The sequence below is a fragment of the Arvicola amphibius genome, chromosome 12, assembly GCF_903992535.2.
Source record: "Arvicola amphibius chromosome 12, mArvAmp1.2, whole genome shotgun sequence".
NCBI classification, from domain to species: Eukaryota; Metazoa; Chordata; class Mammalia; order Rodentia; family Cricetidae; genus Arvicola; species Arvicola amphibius.
This window is the reverse complement of record NC_052058.2, coordinates 17,706,319-17,733,815: the sequence shown is the minus strand read 5'-3', so window position 1 is coordinate 17,733,815 and position 27,497 is coordinate 17,706,319. Positions and strand designations below refer to the sequence as shown.

Genomic DNA, 27,497 nt, shown 5'->3' with positions numbered 1-27,497 from the left:
GAGAATCATCACGTCATGAAGGTAAATTCAAACCATTTCTGCTTGTGTTATGATACCATTGGCTAAATGAAATCACATGGCTAAGTCCAGAGTTGTTAGGAGAGACTAGTATATCCTACTTTCAGGGTAGAGGGTGTGAGGAGTGGATATTTGCAAAGCAGTACGTGATAAAATAATATGTTATCCAAAACTTATTACATCTATGCTTCTATTCATTGCCTGTAATATAATAAAGGGTCTAAAGTAGACAAGAAAACAAATCTAAAGGAATATGGCTATGTTTTAAATATGTCCTGCAAGGGCTTTTGTTCTGAAGTCTTAATTTTCTGTGTGGCAGTGCTGGGAGGTGTGCATGTGGGGTTCAGTGGAGGTGTTTGGGTCTGGAGGCACTGCCCCATGATTGGATTAGTGTCTTTCTTGCATGAGCTCATGGACTAGGCTTGTTATGCAGGAGAGAAGTCTTACAAAGGACAGCTGCCCGCCCTTTGTGTTCTCTGTGCTGTGTGCCTGCACTTCCCTTTCCACACAGCTGCCAGTGTGAATTCCCATTCTCTGCAACCATGACCCCAAATGAACCTCTTTTCTTTTAGAGATTAATCATGGTACCAAAAGTACCCCTTAACTGGATGAAGCTGAGGTGATGTAGATGATAAGCTGAAGAGAACTTTTGAAATATTATACATTCTAATAGATGAGACATTTTACCTGAAAAAGTAAAAATGAATGTTATGTAAAAGGTTAAGGGAATGCAGTAAATAACTGATGGGAATGCAAAATATGGTATATTATTTCCTTAAGTTTAATAGAAAGTTTGGAAAGAGAAGTAATTCCAGGTGTTAGACTCTGGTTAGAAAATATAAGTAATTTCGATAACCAGTCTGGTAGGGTCAGAGTTCAATGCCTGGGCAGTCTAGAAAATACAAAATGTCTGGCATTAAAATATTTAAAAATATAGCTAGGTGTGGCACCTTTACTTCTAGCATTCAGGAGGCAGATTTCTGTGAATTCAAGACCAACAAGTTCTCCAAAGCAAATTTCAGAACAGCTAGGACAGAGAAACCTTGTCTCTGGGAAAAAGAAAAAAAAATTAAAAACAGCCATTTAAGGCAGTGTCCCAAAACTAAACACTAAACCACCCCTAGATAAGCCTTCCAATTGAAAGGGGCCACCGAAAACAAGGACACAGAGCAGGAAAACCTATTCTGAGATCCCACTCATAAAACTGCAAAGCAAATGGGAATGGGAGTATTGTAAAAGTTTCCAGGAAGAGAAAAAACAAATTACAAAGCAGTTATTAGAAATTAGGGAGACTCAGTGGTAACATTTCAATCCTGAAGACAGTGGTCTAGGGTCTGTAGTGTTCTGAGTGAGGGCAAACTTCAGAGTCAGATTTATATACAGACAAACTCTTGAGTTTATAAGAGTTTTTAAAGACACATGCACGCACACACACACACACACACACACACACACACAATTTATGGTTTGAGGCCCCCTTTCTTATGAAAACTCCTTTGACATAGAGTGACATGGGTCCCAGAGAAGTAGGAACGGAACTAGCTATATATTCCGGACTGGTCTTGAATTTAGAGACATCTGCCTGCCTCTGCATCAAGAATGCTCAGATTAAACACAAATATCGCTATGCCTGACTAGCAAAGAACTCTTGAGGTACATTATAGAAGGCATAAAGAGTTGATACAAGACAGATCAAAAGGGTCAGAATTAAGGAAGAAGCTATGCTTCAATATTTCACTATTTGGAAGTGTGACTACTTGGAAACTGTTTTTGAATAACTGTGAAAAAATGTCAGTTACTTAGAAAGGTAAATTATTTTAAATGGGCAACCAGAGTGAATATGCACACCTGTAGTCTCTGCTATTTATGCGGCAGAGACAGGGAGGATCATTTGCATAAAGGAGTTTGAGACCAGCCTCTGAAACAGCAAGACCCTAGCTCCAAAGCAAACAGTGCCCCTTGTACACAAGTACTAGGCTATTAATCCCCCAAATAATAAAACATTGTTGAAGAAAATTTACTCAAAAAATAGCGCTTGACTTAGTAGAGAGAAAAATTTCCATTATAACGTAAGTGAACTACTGACTAGTAACTAAACCTTACCTGAAGGCGTGAGTTGGGCCTTTTGCGTGCTATGTAGGCAGTCACAGAACACCTACACTCTAGTGGTCCTCCTGCCTCAGGTTTCTAAGCTTGGACTGTAGATACACGGCACTATGTACCCTAGAGGAAGAAGATGATAGCTAATGTCTTAGATTACAGACCAAGAAATAGTAATGTAAGTATGTCATTTAAAGTATGAATATGGGAGCTAGGGAGATCACTCAGTGGTTCAGAGCGCTTGCTGCTTCTGCAGAAGACCCACGTTCAGTTCCCAGCACCCACATGCAACTCCAGTTCCGGAGAATCAAATGTCCTCTGCTGACCTCTGCAACTACCAGACACTCACGTGATACCTACACATGCATGCAAGCAAAACACTCATACACTAAAAAATATCTCTTTTAAAAAATGAAGATGAATATTAGAAGAGTTAGTAATGTATCATTTAAGATACATTATTGAATATTATTTTGACTCAAATTAGGTGGTTATTTTGATAAGAAAATTTAGTCAGTAAAAATAAGGTTATATATATATATAGATATATATATATGATATAATCATATATATATATCTATCTATCTATATATATATATGATTAAGGAAAATCTTAATACAGGTGTGTCATTCCCGGCTAGCACCGCATATTCTCTTTTTCTTTGCACAGTGAGTGGGTGTGGGTCTCTGTGGTAACTGCCCTCTGCTGCAAGATTCCCTGATGAGGTCTGAGTCTCTGATCCCTGGGTACAGCAACAATCATTATTCGTAATTTTACTCCTTACGTCCATTTAGCAGAATAACAGTGGTAAGTTCTTCCCTCAATCTATGACCTATAGAAGCCAGAGCTTCAAAATGGCCATTACTAATGGCTTCTACTTTTGTCATTCTGGGGATTATATGCATGCTTTTGTTTTTATTTTATTCTCTTGTTTCTGATGACTGTGAACATGCTAGGCAGGTGTTTTCCCAGTGGGCTACACTCTGAGTTCTTGTGGGTATGATTTGAGGATTGTCTTTTGGTGAGGTGTAAAGCTATGTAGCCCTCCTGTCACCCAGCTGGCCGAAAGATGGCTGTGTCAGGCTGCATTGTGGACATCAGGTTAATAGTGTACTTTGAGAGGAATGTACATTTGGCCTATGACCACTGTCAGTCTTTCGTCCCTGAGCCACTAATCTGCAGCCAGGAAGCAGCCCTGACCCAGTTGGGTGAGGCACAGGGTTATTCTGCCAGTGGGAACATGGCATTTCTGGCAAGAGATTTCTCTTCTAACTGTTGGAGTTGGTGCCATGGCAGGTTTTCCTGACTCAGGGAGCTAAGTGTCGACCCTCCATCCAGCTGGTAGCTTGTGTGTTGGTTTTGATTATCTGTCCCAGCGAGCTCCTTTCCTGGCACATCTAATCAGAAGCAGGCCGCCACACAAAAAGGAACTTTGTATTTTGAAATTAGAATGGGTAAAATTTTTATTCAGTTTCTACCAAGATTATGCTTTTATAGAGGAGGGGAGGTTTGTTGGATTAAATTGCTCTGTTGCTGGAGGGTGCTGGGACTCAAACACGGGGCTTCACATATCCTAGACAGGTGCTTTACTTTGAGCTGTCCCTCAGCCCTCAATCAGGAACACCAGGGACAGCCATATTTCCTCTGCCAGGTTATTCCTTCCTGATCACGTTCTTTGGGGTCTTCACCACATTCTTTGGAGGCAGGTCCAGTCATCACTCTGAGTTTGGGTTGAAGAGCGTGTCTGAGAGTTGCCCAGGGTCACAGAGGTACAGAGCCCCAATTTCTGATTCATGCGGGCTCTTGAAACCATGATCTTTGCCTGTAAGTTTGACTGACTTTTAGTGCAGCCGCTTTGTTCTGTGAGGGTAGGAAGGCAGCTGCTGTAAACCTAAAATGGCATGAAGTACATGTGTTGTTATTGAATAATGCTCAAAGAATCGAGTCTGTTCTTTTTAAGGAAGTTTGAATTTTGTTTTCTTTTGTCTCTCTTTTGTATCCTCTTATGAAGTACTCTAGTGTATATGTTTAGTCTCCCTCTTCCTCCCTCTTGTGTGTGTGTGTGTGTGTGTGTGTGTGTGTAGGGGGTATCGGGTTGATGTCAGGCGTTGTCCTCTATAGCCCTCCACCTCATCATTTGAATTGTGGTCCTGCACTAAGCCTGAAGCTTGTCCGATGGATTAGACTGGCTGGCTAACAGGCTCCTGGAGTCCTCCGTCCTCCCAGCTCTGGGGCTGCAGGGCAGCACACCAGCCTGGCTTTTCCACGGGGCCTGGGGGTCCAGACTCTGGTGGACAGGTTTGCACCATGAACACGTCACTCACTGAGAGATGTCCCTGGCCAGATACATCGCTTTTTTTTTAAAATGAAATATCACCATTTTCTTTTATATTTCTGTTTTAAGTCTCTCTGCCCCTGTCTGGAATATTGCTGCTATCTGTTCAGGGTTTCCCATCTGTCATTCCTTGCTGCCTAAAATTAATCATACACATTGATACAGTGTTTAAAACTAAGCTTCTCAAATTGCATATCTGTTTAAACCATTGTCTCCTACCATTCAAAATAAGAATACGACCTACATCTCATGGTCTCTGATGGTGCTATCCCATCTCGCACCCATGGGTCCTTGTGGCCTCATGTGGTTACAAATGTTCTCACCCATACCAATCTATCTGTCCATGCTTTGAGGCATGTGTTTTCTCTATAATCATTTGTTATTTGTGCATGTGTCTCTGTGTGTATTGTATTTTGATTGTCTTTGTGTGTTTCCTCATCTATCACATGAATTGTTACCTGTGAAATCAAGAAAAGATGGGAATGCTCTGGTTTGGTCATATTAAGCACAGTTTTTTTTAAAAAAATAAATAACATGATGTAAAAGAAAATATTGAAGTTTTAAGTTTTAATGTCAATATATAACTCCAGTTCTAGACTTCCCTGCTCTTCATAAATTCTAGGCAAATAAAACTTACTGACTTTTCTTTTATGTTTTACATCTTTAGCTGTATTTAACTGTAAGACTGAAAAATATTAGTATAACTTTAATAATTTAAAATATTTTAAAGAAATAAATATTTGATATTTCAGTTTGAAAGATATAGAAGCATCCTCTGAATGAAAGTAGTATAACTATATGTATATGAATTTTCAAAAATTGGGTAATATTTGATACTCATAGCAATGACTTTATCATATAGTTGGCAATACACAGTTTCGATGATATAAACTGAATATAGCATTATAAATATAAGAAAAATGAGCCATTTGCTTTATCTTAGTTGATATATGGAATTTAGTGGGAGGTCACTTAGAAAGTTGAGAAATAACATAAGAACATTTTAAAGTATGTATAAATACTGTTTTTGAAATGGTCTGGTAAGACGTGAAAACACATTGCATTTTGTGCAGCAGACTTGCTTCTCACTTAGTATGTATGAAGTTGAAAATATTCCTGACCTTTTTTGTTTTTTTTTGGGTGTGTGTGTTTTTATCATCTATATTTTTTATGTCCAGCTCCTTTGGTTTGCTTAATGTCATAGATATTCTGTGATGGATATTTTTACTTTAATGTACAAACTACCCAAAATATGTACAGTATAATTTATTTTTGCTTTGTAATATTTGCGTATCAGTAAGATAAGGAGTTTCTTCCTCAAATAATAAGCTCTGTGCATGTTCATACATGTATAAATCCAAGCTCAGTATGGCAGTGCTCTGCCGGCCTGTGGCCTGTCACAGGTGCTCTGCTCAAGTCTCACACTCTCAGCCTGCAGGACCTCATGCTGAGCCTCTGCCCATGCTAGTGACAAACAGTATTAAGCTTCATGCTAATGGATTTGTAACGCTTCACATTTTCCTAAAAAGTTGTTTCAACTTTTAATTTGGTTTTTATGACATCCAAATAAAAGCGTAAATCTGTCTTTTGAGGTACACAGTTACATACATGATTAACATCACTGCCTGTGTCTGATCAGGGCTCTTAGAGAATGTGACATTGTAAAGGTAGCCCCTGTTAGATTAGGGTTACTCTCGAAAGGGCTCAAGCCTTTGCGTGACAGTAGATTAAATCATTTACATTGGTAACACAAGTTGTTTCATGTTTTAAATCAGACTTGGTCTCACAGCCCAGAACTACTTCATGGGGGTGCATCTGTGGATGTGCTAATTCTCTTTGTCAGGGAACTGCAGCTAGTCTCAATTTTCCAATGGGTTTTTATTGTATTAAGATTCGTGGAAGAAATGAAAGTGAGCTATGTTTTAATTCATTTGTATATATTTGATATGGATTTTTTTCTCCATCTGCCTAAGGAAATAGAGAAATTGAGACTAGAACTGAGCGAAAGCAGGCAGCATGTGGAACAGGAGCAGCAGAAGGCAGCTCGGGCCAGACAGGAGTGCCTGCAAGTCACAGAGCTGCTGGGCGAGTCTGAGCGCCAGCTGCACCTCACCAGGTATGCCCTAATCCCGCTACGCACACAGCACCTGCACCTCGCCAGGTATGCCCTAATCCCGCTACACACACAGCACCTGCACCTCGCCAGGTATGCCCTAATCCCGCTACACACACAGCACCTGCACCTCGCCAGGTGTGCCCTAATCCCGTTATAAACACAGCACTTGCACCTCGCCAGGTGTGCCCTAATCCCGTTATAAACACAGCACTTGCACCTCGCCAGGTGTGCCCTAATCCCGTTATAAACACAGCACCTGCACCTCGCCAGGTGTGCCCTAATCCCGTTATAAACATAGCACCTGCACCTTGCCAGGTGTGCCCTAATCCCGTGATAAACACAGCACCTGCACCTCGCCAGGTGTGCCCTAATCCCGCTACGCACACAGCACCTGCACCTCGCCAGGCGTGCCCTAATCCCATTAAAAACACAGCACCTGCACCTCGCCAAGTGTGCCCTAATCCCTTGATAAACACAGCACCTGCACCTCGCCAAGTGTGCCCTAATCCCGTGATAAACACAGCATCTGCACCTCGCCAGGTGTGCCCTAATCCCGATATAAACACAGCACCTAGGATGTCCCACTGATTCTGCCACAGGCTTCCAGACAGTTGTTCCTCTTAGTCATTCAGTTCACACACAGCTTTCAGGCATATTACAGAAAGTGGATATGTGGCAAGCAAAACACCCAGACACGTGAATGATGAGTGTGGCAGGGAATCACTGATATATTACAAAACCGTTTGTCTACAGTTCTCAAATATTTAAGTGATTCTTTATCAATATAAGCAAGACGACATATTTCTACCACCACCTCTCTTATTAATTGTATGTCTAATAAAAATGTTGAAATGAAGACGATGAGGAAATGTATTTATGAAAATAGCCAGATTCTGTCACTAGTGAGAGACAAAGGAAGAGACATGCTAGGAGCAGATTGCAGTGGAGTTGATACAAAAATAAGGAATGTGTTTCCTAAGGAGGTGTAAAATTAGAGATGAAGTTGAGACTATTTGCATTCAGATCATTATTATAAGCAGGTTTACTGCAGCAAGGATTTGAATGGCAATGTTTTCGTCATAAGGTACTGTGCTGAGTTTGCCATTGTGAATTTAAGTGAGCATATAGCTCATTCGAAATTAAAATAGGACTCTAGATTGTAAGCATTGTGAGTTTGCTGATTTAGAAACGTGCAGTGCATGTGTGTACACATGCACATACATAAACTTACATGCATGTGTGTGCATATGCACATACATAAACATATACCGAAAGAACAGTCCAGAAAGAAAGAGAAGTAGCTACTTTACTTCACCATTCCACAGTTTACAGCTTTCGGTTTTTCTATCAATCCTTTGAGTCTGTTTGATTCTCAGAATGTGTCCGTTTTTAGAGGGAATTTTGCCTACAATCCCATGTAAGTTTATGGTATCTGATTTGGTTTACAGCATAGGAAAACACTGGTCTTCCCATTGCAGTACTGTGTTGAATTTAAGCTATGAAAGGGGAACGATCCCTTTTGCATTAAATATGACAATGTAATTCTGAGCACGGGATGATAACAGATGGAGAGAAACACTGCTTGAACAGCCTGCATTTGGAGAAAAAAATATTCTAGAGGTTGGTGAACCTCCCAAAGTTTTGGGTTAGTGCTAAGATGCCTCCAGTTCTGTTCAAATCAAACTTTGTTAAAAAACATTTTGTTATGATAATCTTCCAAATGGCTTGACACCTTCTGATTTAAGCAGTGAGGGAGAAGAGAGCAAAAGAGAAGAGAGAAGAGAAAGCATTTAGATATGTATGATCCCTGGGGAAAGCCCCAACAGATGAAAGACTTTTATGAGGAAAAATGCTTAATATTGCAGAATAATAGCTGCTCTTTTAGTGCCCATTTAAGGCATTGCCACCGTGGCACTGAGAACTACTATTAACCCGGTTCCTGTGGCTATTTAATCCTCAAAATTCTAAACTTTAGTTCATCATGATAATGTTGCTGGCTTTTCTTTTCTGTCAAACTTCTATTGAGACGCAACCATTTGTGTGCTAAGCACTACTAAACTATAGAAATGGGACAGCTTTTAATGTCTTGGTGTGACCGAGCTCTGGCAAATAAATATTAATGCTGCTTGTGCCCCTTTGCGATTCTGTCTTGTTTGGAGTTGATTTCTGGAGTCAAAGTCTGTAGAGAGTTTCCCTATAGTACCAGTTTGTACCGTTTGACAAGATCAGCTCCTGCAAGTAGAGCATATTAAGATGCGGTCCTTGCTGAAGTGGATGCGTGGTAACCAATTCCTTTGTTCTTGAGAGAAAAGGTTGTGCTTGGTTCCCTAGAAAGCTTTCTTCTGCTGTTTTTCACTTATTCAGAGTCTATAACAACGTAAGCCCACTTCATAGGAATAAAGCTTAATTGGCTATTTTAAGTGTAGTACTTTTTTATAAGCATTTTATGCTTCATTTATGTTCATTCTTAATAAAAAAAAACCACAGTCACAAATTTGAAAATGACAATTAAAATGCCAGGGAACCAGACGCATTTCTCCTTCCCTCTGGAAGCCAGCCGTGCCTGTTGGGCTGCATACTCCTGACATCTTTGTAGGGTTTTCGCGCTCGCAATTCTTTATTCATTCTGTGCACCCGGGAGTGTGACCGGGAAACGGCGGCGTCTGTCTTTTTCGTGTCGGTCATCTGAAGTACAGAACCCCCTGCAAGTGAGCATTTGCCATTCACTCTCAGACATTTTTAGTGAATTTTAAAAGTAAATGTGAAAACCATCCTACAAAATGATGGTGAAATAATGAGTTGGATCTATATAGGTAGAGGAAAAAATTAAAACAGGATAGAAATCTGTAGAACATTCTGAAAGAATCACCTACCCCTTTTGATATTTGTCCTGATTTAAATTCAAATCGTGTTAAAGTTGGGAAATAGAAGTCCAGGCTTCCCTGAAGGACCCAGCTGGTACAGTTATTCATTCAACACCTACTAGGCTTTACGTAATTTGCTTACCCTTAAGCATAGGGAAGAAAATAAGAGTCAATTTCTGCCCTTCAGTTGCTCACACTAAGTAGAGGAGTCCGCTTTTGTGTGAAATCACCGTCGAGTGTTACAGCAGCACAGGGCTAGACCTAAAGGCTGCTGCAGGGATGCCTAGGAGGGAGAATGGACTAGCTCTGCACTGCAGGTAAAGACAGTAACCAAAGTCGATACGGCTAGGGCGCTGTTTGGGAAAGGTCTTAATAAATAAGTTCATGTTAAAAGTTCCAAAGTGGAAAGAGATAGGATACTTATTCTAGATAAGGGACTGGTATACAAAGATATAAATATGGAAGCAAACATAAACTTTACTGTAAGGTTTGGCGGCAGGTGGGAGCTAAGACTAGAAAGGTTCTCAAGAAGAGACCAGTGGACGTATAGTGGGCAATGCTGTGGAGCAAGGTGGTTCTGAGAGGGATTGGCCACTCTTGATACACTAAGCTTGCTATCAACACAGTGGACAATGGGCGTCCTGAATTAGGATCCTTATACTGAGGTTGGAGAAGAGACCCTGTTTAGGCCAAGGTCAGCATCTAAATCCCATGCACCACATCTGGCCTGCTGTCTGTTTTGTATGATCAATGCATGAAGACTATTTTAATACTGTTTTAATAATTAGGGCAAGTGGAATTGGTATTTTATCGTATTTAATCATCTGTAATTGAACTTTCGTGAGACCTAGCCACACTTATCCTGTGTGATGGATGACTCTGCTGGCTGAGCTGAATGCAATCTGCAAAGCCTGAACTATTTCCTACCGGGCCATTCACAGAGAAAGTTAACTTTCCTCAGGCACTGCAAGAGAGGTGTCAAGAGAGATTAGGACAGGTTCAAATGTGTGTTTTCAGAAGACGAGTGAAAGTGTTCTGAAATTGATTGAGGAAGAGAAGATTTGTGGAGTTTCCATCAGAAAGGAAGCATGGAAGTCCAGGGGATGGCAATGAAGGCTGGGGCCATGCCTGTCTCAGCCAAATGGGAGGGGAATCATGTATACAAGAGGCATTCTTAGAGTAGTAAATATGAGAGGAACAATTAAAAGTGACTCCATATTTCCTACTTTAGATTGACTGGATAATCCTCAGCTTCAACCAGGAAACATAAAGAAGCAACAGAAGAAAAGAAAATATTGTATTGGGAAACCTCAGGGTCATGTGGCTTCCGTGCGAGGAAAAGAGATTCTGACTAGAGCTTTAGATCTAGACACTTCACAGAGATATTTAATGACAGGTGGATAGACAGACAGACAGACACATCTTCATGATAAGGAACCAGTATACACAAATATATAAATATAGGAGCATGTTGAACCCAATTTTTTGGTCTTGCGCCATATGCACACTAAGGACACACCCTACCACTGAAATGCAATCCTAGTCCAAGGCCCTGTGTTTAAAGTTCAGTGGGTAAGAGCCACTGGCCAGCAAATATCAGATGCGGTCTTTGGATGCATAAGAATAGAGAAAGACAATTTGAGACAGCTTGGTGAAACAGTCAAATGCTGTTAAAGATAATGCTATCCCAAAGGGAAGTCATAGAGGGTGTCTAGGACTCTGGGGACAAATCTGACCATTGTAGAGCATAGTACTGTAGAGACAAATCTGATTATAGCGGGGCATCTAGCACTGCATAGGCAAACCTGAGTTATAGTGGTGCATTGGACTCTGGAGACAAACCTGATTATAGCGGGGCATTGGGCTATGGAGACACGCCACGGTTATAGTGGGGCATTTAGTGGGGTAGAGAAAACCTGGGTCATAGTGTCTTCTTCTGTAGTTCACTGTTTTTAAATCTTTAGACAAATTACTTAACTCTTTAGGTCTAATTACTTGTAAAATGAAGTGAGACCGGATTATTTATTTGTTCATTTTTTATTGTGACTCTGATAGTAATTTTAACTGACTTGCAAGGTTACCTTTTTTTCTTTGTTTTTAATGATTTTTTTTTCAAGACAGGGTTTCTCTGTGTTGCCTTCACTGCCCTTGAACTTGCTCTGTAGACCAGGCTGGCCTTGAACTCAAAGAGATCCACCTGCCTCTGCCTCTGCCTCTTGTGAGCTGGGATTAAAGGTGTGTGCCACCACTGCCCAGCACAAGATTACGCATTTTTAATTTCCTATTTCTAAACACTTAGATTGTTTCAAATATCCTTTACATAAGTTGCGTCCTTAGTTTGCACCTCATAGGGAATTTCGAGAACTGTCACTCAAGTTGCTATCTGCTTGTAACATAGGCTCCACTGAGCTCCCAACAGCATTCTGTGGATAGTCACCCAGTACCTGTCCAATCTTTAGCTAACCCTTGCACAGGGAATATTCACACACCACCCTCATGACTGCCTCTTGCTCTCAAAGCCTCCCATTGCACCACACTGGCTGTCACTTAGGTCTGCATCAACTTAGCGTGGACAGTTGGGTCATCCTGGCTGACACAGGCCTTCCCATTTGTTTCCTCCCCAGTAACATTCACGGCTGATTCCCAACCAGATGCAGTGAAGGCAGCACCCTTACAGCGGTGAGCACTTCTCTCTTTCCCTGCTTTTACAAATGAAACAACTCGGTGGCTTCTTCTAGCTTAATTGTAACCTTATTCTCTGTTCAGGATTCCCCTGAATTCTAATTTTCCTGCTGCAGCCTTGCCTGGTGACTCCTGCTAGAACAGAGAACTTCCTTTTCTTGGTTTCTCTATCCCCCTTGAGGGAAAGCTCTTAGGTTAAGAATATATTCATTTTAGTATGTGTTTGGTACCCTGATCCCCATAATAGCTTTTAGAACAAAGCCAGCACCAGAGACTGACACTCACTGAGCCCCAGTCTGTGCCCCAGGAACTAGCTAGAAGGCAGCTGTGCTGTCCTCGTAAGCTTCATTTGTGTCGGCTCCTGCTTCCCCAGTTTACAGAGCAGTAAGATGAGTTATGTAAGGTCACTCAGCTGATGCGTTATAGAAGAAGATTTGAACCCCAGTAATTTGCATGCCAAGCTAATCCCTTATCCATTAGGCTGTAATTCTATGTAAATTGCTAGGGAAATGGAGAAATGTGATTGTTCCCAAAAGACAACTGAGAAAATCAGGAACGCTAATTTGTGGTAGAAATAAGTGTTCATGAATCCTTCATGTACTGACAGGAATATATGTCACTACAGTTAGGTCTTGTGGCCATTTCCTTTAGTGTTTGTAATGAAACTGTCTTTCTCCTGGATTCATTTTTATCAAGAAGAAGGAGGCTTTTACAGAAAAGTTGAAATCCCTTTACATATTTATTTTTAATAAATCCAGATGTCTTCGGAACTACAAGATTTTATTCCCTCCATAAAACCTTTCTTTGTGTACCTGTGTCAGGCTAATTTGTGACAAAACTCTCTAGAGCAGCCATTGCTGCATTTTTATATGACTTATTAGCTATTTACACTGGTGGCAGTCTTCCCCGTAGCTCTTGTACCTCATTGACATACATTCTCTTAAGTTCTGTATCCTTTTTCTTCTGTTTGTCCTGGAGGGACGTTCCTATAGGAAGCCTTGGACCTGATGGGAGACATACTTGTCATTAAACCTGCAGACTCCTGTTTTTATCAATGAGACTACCATGAAAGTTCTTATCTCTCCTGTTACATAAGTGTTTTTCTGAAGAATTCTCAGAGCAGCCATCTGTGTGAGAAACTAAAAATGATCATTATGCCCTGACCTTTCATGACTCATATGGGAAGATCTGACCTCTGTCCTCCATAGCTAGCAAGTTGATTTTCAGCTTTTATATCATTTTGAAATTGAGAGAAGCTACAGCGGGGAAGTCATGAGGTTGTCCTACTGTGGTGGGCGGGTTAATTGGAATAGCAGGTGATTAAGACTCCTTTTCTGGAGCTTCCAGATAATACCTGCTGTAAATGCTTTCTTGAGTTAGTCTGACTGCTCAAACTACCAGCATGAGTCAAGACTTTCTGTTTGAGTTCTTAGAAACCTTCAAAGGAAGAAATACAGCACAAGGGCAGCTGGCCTTTGGTTTCTTTGACTGGGGACTGGCGGCGGCACCACCGTGGCGTGGTACTGGAACTGTCCTTGGCGTGCTCTCCTTGTCTGATGATGGCTCATTCATTCAGATTTTTCCATCTCATGCAGCATATCCTTAGGTCTTCAAACTGGAGAGAAAGAAAGGAGATGCCTTTGATTTCAAACTTCAAGTATATGACCTCTCAACCTGCACTTACAAAATCTCCAATTCCAAGACCACCTGCTTAGAAGCAGATTGTGCCTATGTGTCCACGGCTGCCTTTGGATATGGCTGTCTGCAGCCCAGCAGAGCCCTAGGGAGCCAGGGGAAAGTCACCCTTGGCTGGGAGGAAGTTCTTTTACTAGGAAGAAGGTGGGAAGGACCCTGGGTAAGGAAAGAGCAGGTGTCTTCTCTATTGTCCCTGTTAATTTTAAAATATGATCACTGACTTTTCCTTGACCTAAGAAATAGTTTGGAGAGAGAAGAGGGGAAAGAAGAGAGCTTCTCTGTTCATGTTGATCTGAGCCTGGCACTGCCCATTGCCAGTGTAAATCCAAAGAGGCATGGCCAGTTCACAGGGTCACTGAGCTATTTAGCTTAGAGAAGGAATCTCTGACCGCAAGAAGCAAGAGGTAAAGAAGGCACTGAGCCTGTGCCAGTATTCCCTAGATCCCTTACAACAGTGTCTGCTTGATACCCATCGATGGTGTGAGACGCATAAACATTGTGTTAGTATAGAAACTAATGCATCTCTCTGTATAAGACGCCTTTATTTCCCCTTCTTTCTTCCTCTTTCCCTCACTTCTCTTTTGAATTTGTATTAGGGGTTGAATCCAGGGCCTTATCTATGCTATGCACACAGTGAGGACTGAGCCATACATACCTATAGCAATGTAAATTGCAACAATTGGGGAAGAGTGGGCTTTTAAAAAATGGGAGTGGGTATCTTTTTTTTTTTAATTAATATTCAACTCATTTGTGTTGCAGTTTTACAAAACTAGAACTTTGCAAGTGATCCGTAATTCAAACTAACTTGTTTGATTAGAAGGGTTTGAGCTACTCCGTGTCTCAGTGCCAACTGAGTTAGATGGAGAGCAGTCCTTAGTAGATAAGGAAACTGTCTAGAAGGGTGAGACTTGAAGTTATAGCTGGGGGGGAGCACGGTTTGAAGCAGGCCATTAGATGCCCCAGTCACACACACAAAAGTATGAGAACAAAAACAACAATTTAGAGACAGACTTCAAGGGTTGTAAAATCTCGGCTCTGGAGCCAGGACCCAGGCCTCTCTTATTTTTGGTTCCCCAACACCAAGTTTGACATCAAGTGTTTAGCATAAATTTACTTCTGTTCTTTATTATTAAGGAAAAATGGGAAAGAAGTGCATTTATCAGTTAGCTTAGGTCTCAACCCTGGGCTCATTTGAAGAAAGCGTAGCATCGATGTGTCTCTGGCCGTTACACAGTTAACTACATTTTTTTCCTCTTGAGTTTTATTCAAGAATTTTTAGCCTAAAGTTTCCATTTAAAAGTTAAGCTCATTTTCCCCCTCTTGTACTCCTTTCATGAATAAATTAAGCAGAGAACGTGTCAAAAATAATTTTAAATGAATATATGTGCAACCAACATCTTCAAGGCTCAAAATAGATGGCCTTGGTACTGTTATAAATTGCATCCTCTTTTCCTCCCCCACTTAGTATCAAGGAAAGCAGGCTGTCAAAGAGCCAGGAAAAGAGACACTGCATTTTGCTCTGGTGGACACCACACTGCCTGTGCGTGGTCTCTCCACCTGTCTGACAGCCGAGGGCCCCTGGTCTCAGTGTGGCCCAGGGCAGAGAGGCTGGAGTCAGAGGCTGCCAGAAAATGTGTGTCTGCAGGTTCTGCTCAACGTTCCCTGGCTCGCTCCTCTCAGTTCCGCGACGCCCAAATGTGTGTGCAATGAAAATTGACGCTGGGGATGCTCTCTTCTCCCCTGCCACACAGGCCCACAGCCTGGAGCATGGTGGCAGTGGCAGCCAACTCATTTTCTGAAGAAGCCCAGAGGAAACCGAGAAAGTATTGCCCACACCACTTGCCTGACTCAACAACAGCGAGCATCAAGTTCAAGGAAAATAGACAGGGGAAAGGCAACAGTGTATAGTTAGTACAATACTCCGGAATCAGAGCATTTCTAAGAGAGGGGTCTGTTCTCCAATGTTAGTGTGAGAATAAAGGAGGAAAGAAAATAGTCAGTTGACTTAATGATGCTTAATTTCTTCTCAAACACTGCCTCCCTCCTAATTGGCTTTTTTTAGTATGTCAATTATTAGGAATTACTCATTTTTTTTATTTAATAGCCACACATTTATTAAACAATGAGTCATTGATTGATAAATCCAAGAAGCAAAGATAATTTAAAAAGCCTGAGATGTTTCAAGAGGCTGTGAGATTTTTCAGTCTCTTCAGTGCCCTGACTCCACATCTGCCTCGTGGGGCGTGCACTGCTGTACTGAGAGGCCATGTGTGCAAGTGAGGGTGGGTTACAGTCAACTTCAGCTCAGAGCATGCGTGTATCGAGCGGTAGTTAAAGCAGCCTTCGGGAGCCGCCTCTCAAGCACACGTCTAGCTAAGGAAGTCTGTGCTTTACCATGGCTCCTCGTGGCCTCATGCATCCCCTCACCTGGGAGAGAACTAAGTGTCTCCTGCTTTGATCGCGACCTGGGGCGTACAGGGAAAGATGGGTTGCGTGGGTTCTGGGGTCTAGGAGGGATTGCTTCTCCAAAGAAGATCCTGTAAGAAGTCAGCCTTGGAAACGTCACTGTCTTTACCATAGCCTGTTTCTGACTAAGAGATTTACCCAAAGGTGGAGTGCTGATTTTATATAAATGGACTTCTACTAGCAAAAGACTTCTACACCACCCTCCCTATCCACTATTGATGAACGTGGAGGGGTGGAGGTGTTGTAAGTGGGCTGTCCTTGCTGGCTTTCCAGAAGCTGTTCTGGTGTGCTCCAGCCAGTGGGCTTCACTTGATCCTGACCCATGTCCTTCACCTTGAGGGAAACCTCCAGGTGCTCTTCATTTTCTACAGATCTTAACTGTGGCTTCCTGAGGATGTACACATTCATAAACTCCTGTTACCCCATACTCCTGTAAATTGGAGGGGTGGTTCATCTATCTGTTCAGGGACTTCAATACTTTAATACGAATTCATGTAAAGGAAGCTAATTCGTCGTCACAACGTTTAGCCTGGAAAACTTGGGGCAGTTGCTGCCATGATCTATGCTCTAGCCCGTTTTGACAAATTAAGGCTACAAAGAGTAGTTTGCCAAATATGTTGCTTCCTGTTTTCTAACCTTACATAGTCTTCCGTCTCTTCCTGATATTGTCCTTCGCTTATGGAAGCAACATGGCAGCCTAGGAGCTCCTTAGCGTCCACTGTGAGCCCTGGAGACACTTATGTCCTTCCCCTGTCTGAAAGGAGACACGGATTCACAGCCATTAGTGGTTGAATTTTTCAACAGTGTTGGAGCTGAGAAAAGATGATAATCCTATTAAGGATTAATGAAATCCATCTATAGTAAAAGAAAACCCATGTCAGAACTGAAGAGGAACCCACATTTTGCTCCTGCACCCAGACTGATTTTTACAAATAATTAATCTGTTAAAAGTAGAGGGAATAACGATGCAGGAGACAACTCAGATCACTAATCAACTTCTTAGATGATGTTTCATATGTTTGCTTTCCATTAGAGTCAGGACTGCTTCGATTCTGTTGTTGTGATTCCATCAACATTTATCCCTATCTGTTTTTCATATACAAAGGCTTAGGGATGCCAGAAAACAAACTGTTAACGGAGAATTAACTTCTTTGGCATGCTTTCATACTTATCTTCCAAATTAAAGAAAATGAAATGGGCAGAAACAGAGTGTAGATTACCTCCTTTTTTGTCAAAAATGGTGGGAATTTGAAAATTAATAATAAAGAAGGGAACAGATGCAGTAACATGCCAGAGGGAGATTAATGTGGAGAGTAAAATCTGTGAGCAACAAAACTGAAGCAAACCGAATCAGTGGGAGGTGGTTGTACAATCAAAATCAGGATAAAAGAGAAATTACAAACAACCCTGCGCTTGTCAAAGTAGTAGTAATGAAACCCTGACTCTGCCAGCAGCGAGAACCTGTGTTAGCACTTTGGGGTAAGGATGGTAGCCGGGTGCCAGGTAGGAGGGCAGTGTTAGGTTGCTGGGCAGCAGCCATCTTGTGTAGAACAGATGGCACTGAAAGCTGGCAGGGGAGGGGCTCCTTAGCAGAACTAATCAGACAGTAACAGATAGGGCAGCTGGGAAGGCTGACCACTGAGAGGGAGCCTGCGGGGTAGCTGAGTGCCATGATGTTTGCAGTGGTGTGCCCATTGGTCTGAGAGAAGACCTTGCAATGTCTTTCCCATCTATGGACGAACTGAAACTTTTGTTCAAAAAGGAGAATTGAGTTGGTATATGTCACACTTGGGGGTGGGGTTGAGTGTTAGACTGAGAACAGAGGAACTGTCCATCTCCTAATTCAGTGCATGGCTTTCCAGTGTCAGCCTGTGTGGCTCTGCCATGCTCATCTCCAGCGTGGCACACAGAGTGGTCCCTTTATATACTTTATGTATCAGTTTGCAGCATCAGGACAATACTTAAAGTCAGAAAAGACTTTCTGATATGATTTCTACCACAAACGTCTCTCACAAATGAAAACTAAAAGCAACCAGATGATATATGTGTGTCTCCTTAATAATTCTTCATAACCTAACTTAAGCTGCATTTGATTTAGAGCCCCTTGCTTTTCCTGTTTTGCCCCATGTAATCGTGAATTAAACAGTCAAAATCTAAGCCTACCTTAGAGCCCAAACATTAAAACAAAAATAAAATTTGCAAAAAAAAAAAAAAAAAAAAAAAAGAGAACCCAACCTGTTCAATTTAATTGTGCACTAAGGAGCCGTCATTCTTGACGGTCAGTACACTTGTGCAAATGCCATGGCTTTGACAGGATACCCAGGTCTCTGACATCTGTTTTCAAACTTGTGTCTTTCTTTCTCCTTTTCTTCCAGAAGGTTGATAGTTTGGCTCGATTTATTCATTTTGGAGGGGGAGGGGTAACATTACCAGGATTTGAAATAGGTGGTATAACATAGCCATATGCTATTTATGCAGCAGTTTCTGCAATAAATCTAATTTGGTGCTGTCAAAAAATTAGACTTATTTGATATAGCAGCACATTAGTAAATGATTGTGGCAGATTTAAAGTTGTCACTTAGTCTCTTCTAACTCTTAACAGAATCTTACAAGCCCGTTTCCCCCCTCATCAAGTCTATGAAAACATCTCAGGTCTTTGTCCTGCAGATCTGCAATATTTTTATGTCTCAGAGAAGGTCTTGCCTTAAGGTAGCTGAGAAAAGGTGTGAAAAATGACTCTCCTGTTGTCAAAATAACACTGGCAGACAAAAATCAGTGAACCCGGGGAAACGGGCGCGTCTCTAGCCCGCCTGGTTCTTAGGAGAGCTGAACAGCCAGGCGCGTTCAGAATGAAGAGACGCTCACATCAGCTTTTATTAAGGAACTTAAGATGTTTTACCTTTGCATCCTACACCCATATGTCGCTTCAGGAAAACTGGCGTTAAAGATGTGAGCGGCACCAGCTCCGTCTTCTCCTAGCAGTGCCCTTAGGAGCGGCTTTGCTCTTCCCTGCTGCAGCCTGGCACCCGTGCTGAGCTGCTTTTTTTTTTCTTGTAGAATTTATGTCTCGGGTATTGTTATCAAACTAAACTTTCTCCTTCCTAATTTTCCTATTTCTAAGATAAAATAAGCACACTGAGTATTAGGCAGACAAATATTTGTGCTCTCCGAATTCCTAAGTGAGTCCTTCTGTAATAGCCTGATGCTGCTCCCTTTTCTGTGCCTCGAGCTTTCACGGAAGGGAAAGGTGTTTGTGTGTGTGCATTCAGATGCCCGTGTGTGGCAGGAAGTGATGCTAAAGCTCGCTGGTTCTTCTCATTTCTTTCTGTTCTTATCTGGAAATTTCTAAAAGACGACTCCGGTGTCTTTATACAGATTTCTGAGGAGCAAGCGTTCCTTGCAAGCTGCCTCTGTTAGGCTAGCATTCTGCTAATGCTAGTTCCTTTCATGTAGCGTAGCCACCACAGAAGTGATCTAATTACCAGGACTCGCTCAGTGCCATCCAGAAGCCCGGATCCAGGTAACCAAACTCCCACCGAACGCGAATTACACTATAGAGAAAAAATATTCAGAAAGGTATGAAGCTTGCTGGGTCCATCAGATGCAGTTGGAATTTTCTCCACACAAAGTAGAAACTATTTAGAAGATGCTGTTTCAGTGAGATACGAATCCTCCCCTTGGAGCCCATATTTTTATACAAAATCCATATATTAAATATTATTGCATATTACATAAGGATTTAAATGATTTATTTTAGTTTAGTAATATATTGGAAATTGGTGCTAAAAATGGCACCATTTTTTAGCTGTAAATTCTGTTTGACTTTGTATTTAGCAACACAATGCTTTTCCTTCACACGTCCAGAGAAGTGCTTTGAGAAAAATCTGTTTTATAAATTGTACATATTTAACCAACAAATACCCTCAGGTTCAAATTAAATTCCCTCTGTTTCCTCGACTGGTTATAAATTAAAACATATTTTCATTTTTTTAAAAAAAAGTTGAATTCTTTACTTTATAAGGAATTTATAAAAATATTCAGACCTTTGGATTCAACATTACATCTGAGATTTGTTTAAATCTCAGGGTGGTTACCCAGCACCTCCTGCATGAATGCCACCACATCTTATTTAGGTGTGCATTGTGACAGGGCTTTGGTTACATCTCTAAAGAATAGCTTCCCCTTTTAAATTTGAATTGATAAATTTGAAAATAGAGTCGCTGGGTTATTTTTTTTCCTGGACAATAATAGTATCTAAAATACTAATAAATTATTAAACCCTAAGGAGTTCTGCGTGTTTGTCTCGTGAGACCGATATCCAGACCTGTAGCTGACAGTCATATTGACCGAACACCAGTTCCCACTTCATCTCTGTGGGCTGCTGTTCCTCAGAGAGCTGATCTGTCAAACAGCTTACACGTCTATAGGTAGATAGTGTGTTCGCTTGGCAGCCTCTATTTCATTATTATTTAAGCAGAACCTTATTTTTTAATGCTAGATTTAAAATGTACTTGGGTTGATGTGTATAGTCTCGATTATAAATTTTTTGAAGAAGTGATGGAGCTGTGTGTTAATCCTTAGCTTATAATTGAAATGGTACATATTTGCACATTTTAAGCCTTTCAGTGTAAAATTTCTTCATTGGAATACTTTCCCCCTTGGCTAATTCATTAGTGAAAATATTTATCCCTCAAGTTAATGCTACATACTATGTAGCAATTTTTACATAGTGTAAGCTTGTTTGCGATATTTTGATTTCACTTTAAAACTTTTATTTTGCTTCTGATACATATAGTTCATACTCAATATAATGAGAAGTGCAGACACACGTGAAGAAAATACATGTCAGCTGTCTGCTTTTACAAATGATCATTAAAACACCCTGTCTTTACTACTTTGACTCCAAATTATTGTCTTCCCGAACCCAAAAGTAATTTTCACAAGTAAATTACACAACAGAACTCCGTCTTCTGCTGGTTGGCAGTAGAGGATTTAAATCCACGCCGACAGTTCATTTGACAATGACCTTGAGGGGCTTTGCTTCTTGAAGAAGAAAGCAGAAGCTTGCGGTAAACAAAGTTCACTTCTGACAGATGGATTGAATGACAGAAAGGTTGCGAGTGCCAGAATAGCCCTGGCAGAGGAGGAAATGTTCAGTGGAATCCAACAGGAGAGGAGGTGTGAACAGGTGCAGGGTTGCTGACGGAAGGGGAACCAGATGGAAGGAGCCACAGCCAGTTTATTTAAAGGAAAAGGCAGAAAACATTGAAAGGCTGTGCATCAGTGGCTAAAAGTGTTCGTGGAGGAAGGTAAAAATTCACAAAGCAAAACTGCACAGTGGGGTAGCTAACACTTAGCATAATGGTCGTAATTTGTGAGTTTAGTTTGCAAGTTGCAATTGAAATACATTCATCTTGGCTCTTTGCACCATCAAGTATAGATATTTGAAAGTTGTTTATTTTTTAAGTTTCCAAGCTTTTTTAAATCCATCATTAATTTATTTTTTTTCCAGCCAGAAGCTTCGTTGTGATAATACTAAAATTGTGTCGTCAGCTAAGAAAAGAAAAAAAAAAAATGAAGTGAAGGTTAGCGTTCCATTCAGATTCATCTCGTGATGCCTCAGTTTTGTTCACATATGGGAAGCAAATGCATGCAGTGTTGGGTGACATCTGTAATATCTAAGAGATTTGCAATGTTAGGCTCAATGCTGTGGGTTGTTTTTGTTGTTCGGAGTCTCTGTTCATTTTGTGAAGTCCAGCATCGTATTTCAGTGAGGAGAATGCCTGAAAATACACATTTGGTGGCCACAGCCTGCCAGTCGGTTTCCTCTGCTGAGGTTGCCCTAGCTTCTGTGGCCTTCCATGACCTGCCTCCAGGCAGACACCTGCACACTGAGGTACACGTTCAAATAAGAATAACAGACAGTGGAGCAAGAAAAAAGGCTTTGCTTGTTTTTCTGGACATTTTAAAATTAAACTTTCTTCCGTCCTTGCTGGCAGTCTGTGTGGTCACAGCGTGCATGCAGCTTACGTGAGCCTTTGTCTCTCACGTTACCTTGAAAACTTTCCTGTGTCAGGTGGCAGCGAGAAGATGCAGGTGGAGGAGGAGCAGTTAGTGAGGGATCGCAAAGACAACAACAGAAATGGACAGTTCGTTTGAGGTTTTTGGAACCTGGTGATTTTTCCCCCGCACATGTCCGTGTACTCTCAGGGAGACTGCAGACACAAGGGGTAAGAAGGCTGAGCACTTCCTGACCCAGAACCGTCTGGACAGCAACGGAACTTGACCAAGTCTGAATGGATGGAACACCGAGTTTCCAGATAATCTAGGAATTGTGGCACATTTTTGTCAGTAAATATTAAGAACCAAACTTTGATTATTAATCGAGGAAGATGTTCATTTATTTCTGTCTGTGGGCTTCAGCACTTTGGCCTCCTTTAAGTTTGGGAAAGGCTCTCTACAGCTGTGTTTGGGAGGCAAAATACAGCGTGATTTCAGACTTTACTGAAAATGACTGGCGTACATTTGCTTCAGTGGTAGTAAGTTGGTTATGCCACCTTTCCTGACAGAGTAACTGACTGTCTTCCCTGTCAGTGCCTGCAGCATAGTGCTGACTTATAAAGTAGTAACTAGAATGCACATGAGTTGTGGGGTTCAAAATGCCGGACAGAACAAAGTCCTACAGTAATTAGTGTTATACATAGCACATAACCCATAGATTTGGTTGTGTGTCCTTCACAGATAGAACAAGTAGCTTCCCCAGAAAAGGTCAGGTTAGTTGTACCCAGTGTAGTGAATCCAGGGCCTTTAATTAAGGGGGTCTTGCAAGGTGTTTTTCAGTGAAGCATTAGCAGCTTGGTTGCTGTTATCCATCATTGATTGAGCACATATTCTGTTTCAGCTGCACCAGGCAGCATTTAGATTTTAAAATGAAGAAGCCACAGTCGTCCTTCACAGATATCAGACAGTAGCAGATAAAGTTTGGAAGTTTATGTCTGTGTATCTTTTTTATATAATCTAGAAAGCATTATGTACCAGTTATAATTTAATCTTATTAAATGAATGGGTTAATAAAAGCATTTAGCTAATAGTGAGAACTGAAATGCACTTAAGCTAAGTGACTTTTGCCCAAGGCCACACTTGTTTAGTGGCTGCAGGAAGTAGAATATCCAGACCCTTACTAAGCGAACTGTTCTTCCTGTATTCTCCAAGTTCTACTCATTTGGACTAATTAACAGTGTGACTTGTCAAGTCAATATATAAAAGCCCATAGTACATTATTATGTGTTATGGAACATTTCCGTTGAGTCTCTACATGTCTCCCAGAGGAAGACTTTAAAGGTACACATTAGGAAAACCCAAGTTAATTTCTGGTAGAAACCTATTATTAAACTGCCATATGGGAATTATTTGTTCTCATTCCTCATGGTGTCACACCTCCTGCTGCCCCTTACCAGTCTGTTTGTGCTAAGCTATGCAACTCCTAGAAAGAGAAGGAAGGTGGTTTCATCCACTTTGAGATTAGCCAGTCCTTTGAAGTGGAGTGTAGGGTGCAAAGGTTCTTTATTGTCACCCAGTGACTAGCTGACCACTCCCACACCAGTGACCTTGCTGGTAAGTCTTCTATGTCTCCTGCCACAATTTTGCTTTTATGAGTGTTCTTGAAGGTCACATTGGCATGTGAATAGTTAGTGGCTGTTTGGGTTTAAATACTTTTTGTGATTCTGAGATTTAATGTAATAAACTATTAGTGTGGATACTTTGGTCTATAAACCTGGCTGACACTGAAATAGAGTTCCCCTTCCTTCATCCCTCAACACTTGGGTGATCCTGCACAGAAGCGGAGCAGCCCGTGAGTAGTAAGCAGGCTCTCGGAATCCAGAGCTTTGCCTTCACTGTGTGTGAACTCTCTGCAGCTACAGTGGGAGGCGCATGTAACTTACCCTTAGTTCAAGCAGACTCCACCAGTGAGTTTTCTATAAATAACCATCTTGAGATGATAATGATGCCTAAAATTGGGGCTCTCAAGAGGACTTAGTCTGTGTTGCCCTAGCTTTTCAACTCGCTCCTCTTTCTGGGTTTTCAAATTAAATTCCTTCCAGAAATTGAACCCCACCGCTTTTTATGGAATTTTGAAAGCATTCACTGGCTTATTTGTGTTTCTCAAGGTGCAGATAATGTCCTGTAAGAAGAGAATTAGCTACAAAGGCAGAGGATTAGCTCACCACGCAGGGATGGCTCACTAGCTGGCTAGCGGGTTGACAGCTATGCAGTCTCTGGGAGGATCTGGAAAGGGCTCATTTCCTGCTAAAAACAAAGTCCATGGATGGGATCACAGTGGCTGCAGATCGAGCCCAGGAATCCTGGGGAAGCTCTCAGATAACCTGTTACTCCTCACTTAAAAACTACAGAAAGCTGATTACATGATAAACATTTTTCCAACTTTATTTCAGTCTTTAGTCCATTTACAGAAATAAATATCTTGCTATCACTGAATAATTCCCTATTATGGTCTGTAATTTAATTTGAAGTGTAAAGTTCTATTTTGAGAGTTACTTAAAATCAGATTTAACTTGCAAAAACCTAAAGAGATATCATCACTTTTTTTGGGGGGGGGTGGTCAGGGATTGTACTGTATATGCTGTCTGCCACTGGGCTACATTACAGCTTTCTCATTTATCTCATAGAATGTGGCACATACTTTAGCCGTAGCTGTTCTCAGTGTCCTGTTAGAATTATCCTTTCTTCTACCTTTAAGTGATAACTGACATAAATGAGAACATTGTCAAGGTTAAAAAATGTTTTAATAGCATTTACTTTTTATATATTTTGAATTTTCATGTCTTTATAAGGCATATCCATTAAGTATAGCTGAGGAATACACTTTTATTTGTGGAGCACTGGCTTAAAAAATAATACTTTGGCTGAGCAGTGGTGGCGCACGCCTTGAATCCCAGCGCTTGCGAGGCAGAGGCAGGCAGATCTTTGTGAGTTTAAGGCCAGCCTGGTCTACAAGAGCTACTTTCAGGACAGCAAGGACTGTTACACAGAAAAACCCTGTCTCAAAAAACAAAAACAAACAAACAAAAAACCAAAAATAATACTTTGGTACAGGAGGTAGACCAAGGAGTTATGCTTAGATAGACCAGCATGGGAGTCACATAAAAAGCAAATATTGCAATTAAGCAATATGCTTAAAAATTTTCAAATAGCCACATTTTTTTAAAAGCAAAAGGAAACTGGTAACATAAATTTTAATGGTGTGGTTTATTTAATTAAATAGCAAGGAAATAGTACAATTTTTACATGTGATCAGGGTAGCACATCGAAGACATTTTGCTTCTTTTTCTCCCTTCCTCTCGTGCTCTTTCTCCATCTGAGTCTGTTTTCTAGCACATGTCAATTCCATTAGCTCCAGTTCAGATGCTCAATAGCCTCCTATACTAGCATCTGCTAGCTGTAAGCTTTTGTCCCTAAGTTTTTCCATGATATATAACATAGATGCGGCTGTATTGTAGGAGCTTACCCCTGGATATATAACATAGATGCAGTTGTCTTGTAGGAACTTACACCTGGAATCCTATTTCTACGGTTACAAGGTCTTTTAATGAAACAAATTTATTTCAGCTTGTTCTTTATTCCGTTGGCAGTAGCCAAGCCTCATTTTGACTGTTGTGATGCACCATCTCTCGAGGAGGAATAAGATAAAGGCGCATATGAACTAGACCAGCATCATAGTACAGGTTCTAGATCTTCCTACCCCATTTTTGACATATTAGAAGCTGTGGAAAGTGACTTTGATATAGAAAATAACTAGATGCTAGACCAATACTCAGGTTTAGACACTCCTTACCTGGTGGTCCAGACTGGGCATTGTTAACTGCTTCATGTGGAGACCCCACAGCATCCTGATTTCGCTTTATGGATGTGAGGCTGACAAAGATGAAGTTCCACCTGGACATCACACCATCCTGAGAGGAACCAGGCCTGAAGCCTGGCTTGTGTGTGCCCCAGAGCTCAAGTGCACACCCACTGTGCACTACCACACTCCCCGTGTAGCTAGCTGCTAGCTGCAAGATGGAGGTTTTATTTCTCCTCAGGTTGTTTGTCCTTGAGATTATTATAATTACTGCTTCACTTTGAATAGTCATCTTCTAAGGAATTATAATACATGTAATGATTGTACTTACTATTTTTGTACTTACTGTGTTATCATTAAACCAAAAATATTGTATGTCCAATATCTGTATAGTTCTCTAAGGAGAGGTACTATTAGTGACCCATTTCTTTTTATTAAGTAGGATGTTAGACACACTAAAGGCACAGAACTAGCGCACACACAGGGCTTTGATGCCATGACTGGTAGACAGTAGAGCCCATTTTCTTAAATTTTGCCTCCTGTATACAAAGGACTGCCGCAGTCCTACTGTGAGTAACGGGATAAAGAGATGGTATGGGGTTCAGTTGCTTACATTCCTAACAAGGAGAAATACAGACGTGAGTTTGGAAATTGCTTTATTCTAGACAAAGGAGCAGGTCATCAAGATGGAGATGGAAGAAGGTAGCAGGAGGGCCTATGAGGTTACACTGAGAGCTGGCAAGAAACAGAGAGGACCAGTGAGTGCCTAAATTATGATGTAGAGGAGACAAGAACGTATGTAAGAATTGCCACCAGCAAGTGTTAACAAAGCCAAACGGAAAGTCAAATCATGACACCGTTATTACTGAGGCAAGAGAAATGTTTACCCCACTGAGAAGAACAAGACAATGGGAATCTGAAGACATTCAGATTTGTTGTTCCCCATGGAAGCACAGTGCCTCTCAGCTCCATGGGGACTAGTGACACAAATGTCACCCCAGCATTGAAGGTGAGCTTCTCTTTTCGTTATCAAGTCAATACTAGTCGTCAGTAAACCACAGTGCTAAGTCCTCTACACAGACGTCCGAATGTCTGGCCAGTAGTGCTCAAGCAATAGTGAGGTGACGCACTGTTGAAGAGGCGACAGGTTAGCAATAGCGAGGTTCTGCTGTCTTCGGTGCCGCAGTCCTCGCGCCTTCAAACTCCTGGCTGTTTCTTCTGTTTGAAACCCAGCTAGACACTGAGATATAATTTCAAGAGGACTTAATTACAAATGAGAGTCTGTTGATTTGCTATAGTTTGCTTAAGAAAGCACTGACATAGTTAATATATGTTAAACATATTTCTACTGCAAATGGCCA

At 41.2% G+C, this 27,497-nt stretch overlaps 1 protein-coding gene across 1 annotated transcript in view; it reads left to right on the top strand.

The window, feature by feature from the left end:
* Sdccag8 (SHH signaling and ciliogenesis regulator SDCCAG8) overlaps positions 1-27,497 on the top strand; it is a 194,145-nt gene that overhangs the window by 87,625 nt on the left and 79,023 nt on the right. The window contains exon 13 of the mRNA XM_038348697.1: positions 6,428-6,570. Coding sequence (XP_038204625.1) covers positions 6,428-6,570 — 143 coding nt within the window. The remainder of the gene's footprint in view (positions 1-6,427; positions 6,571-27,497) is intronic.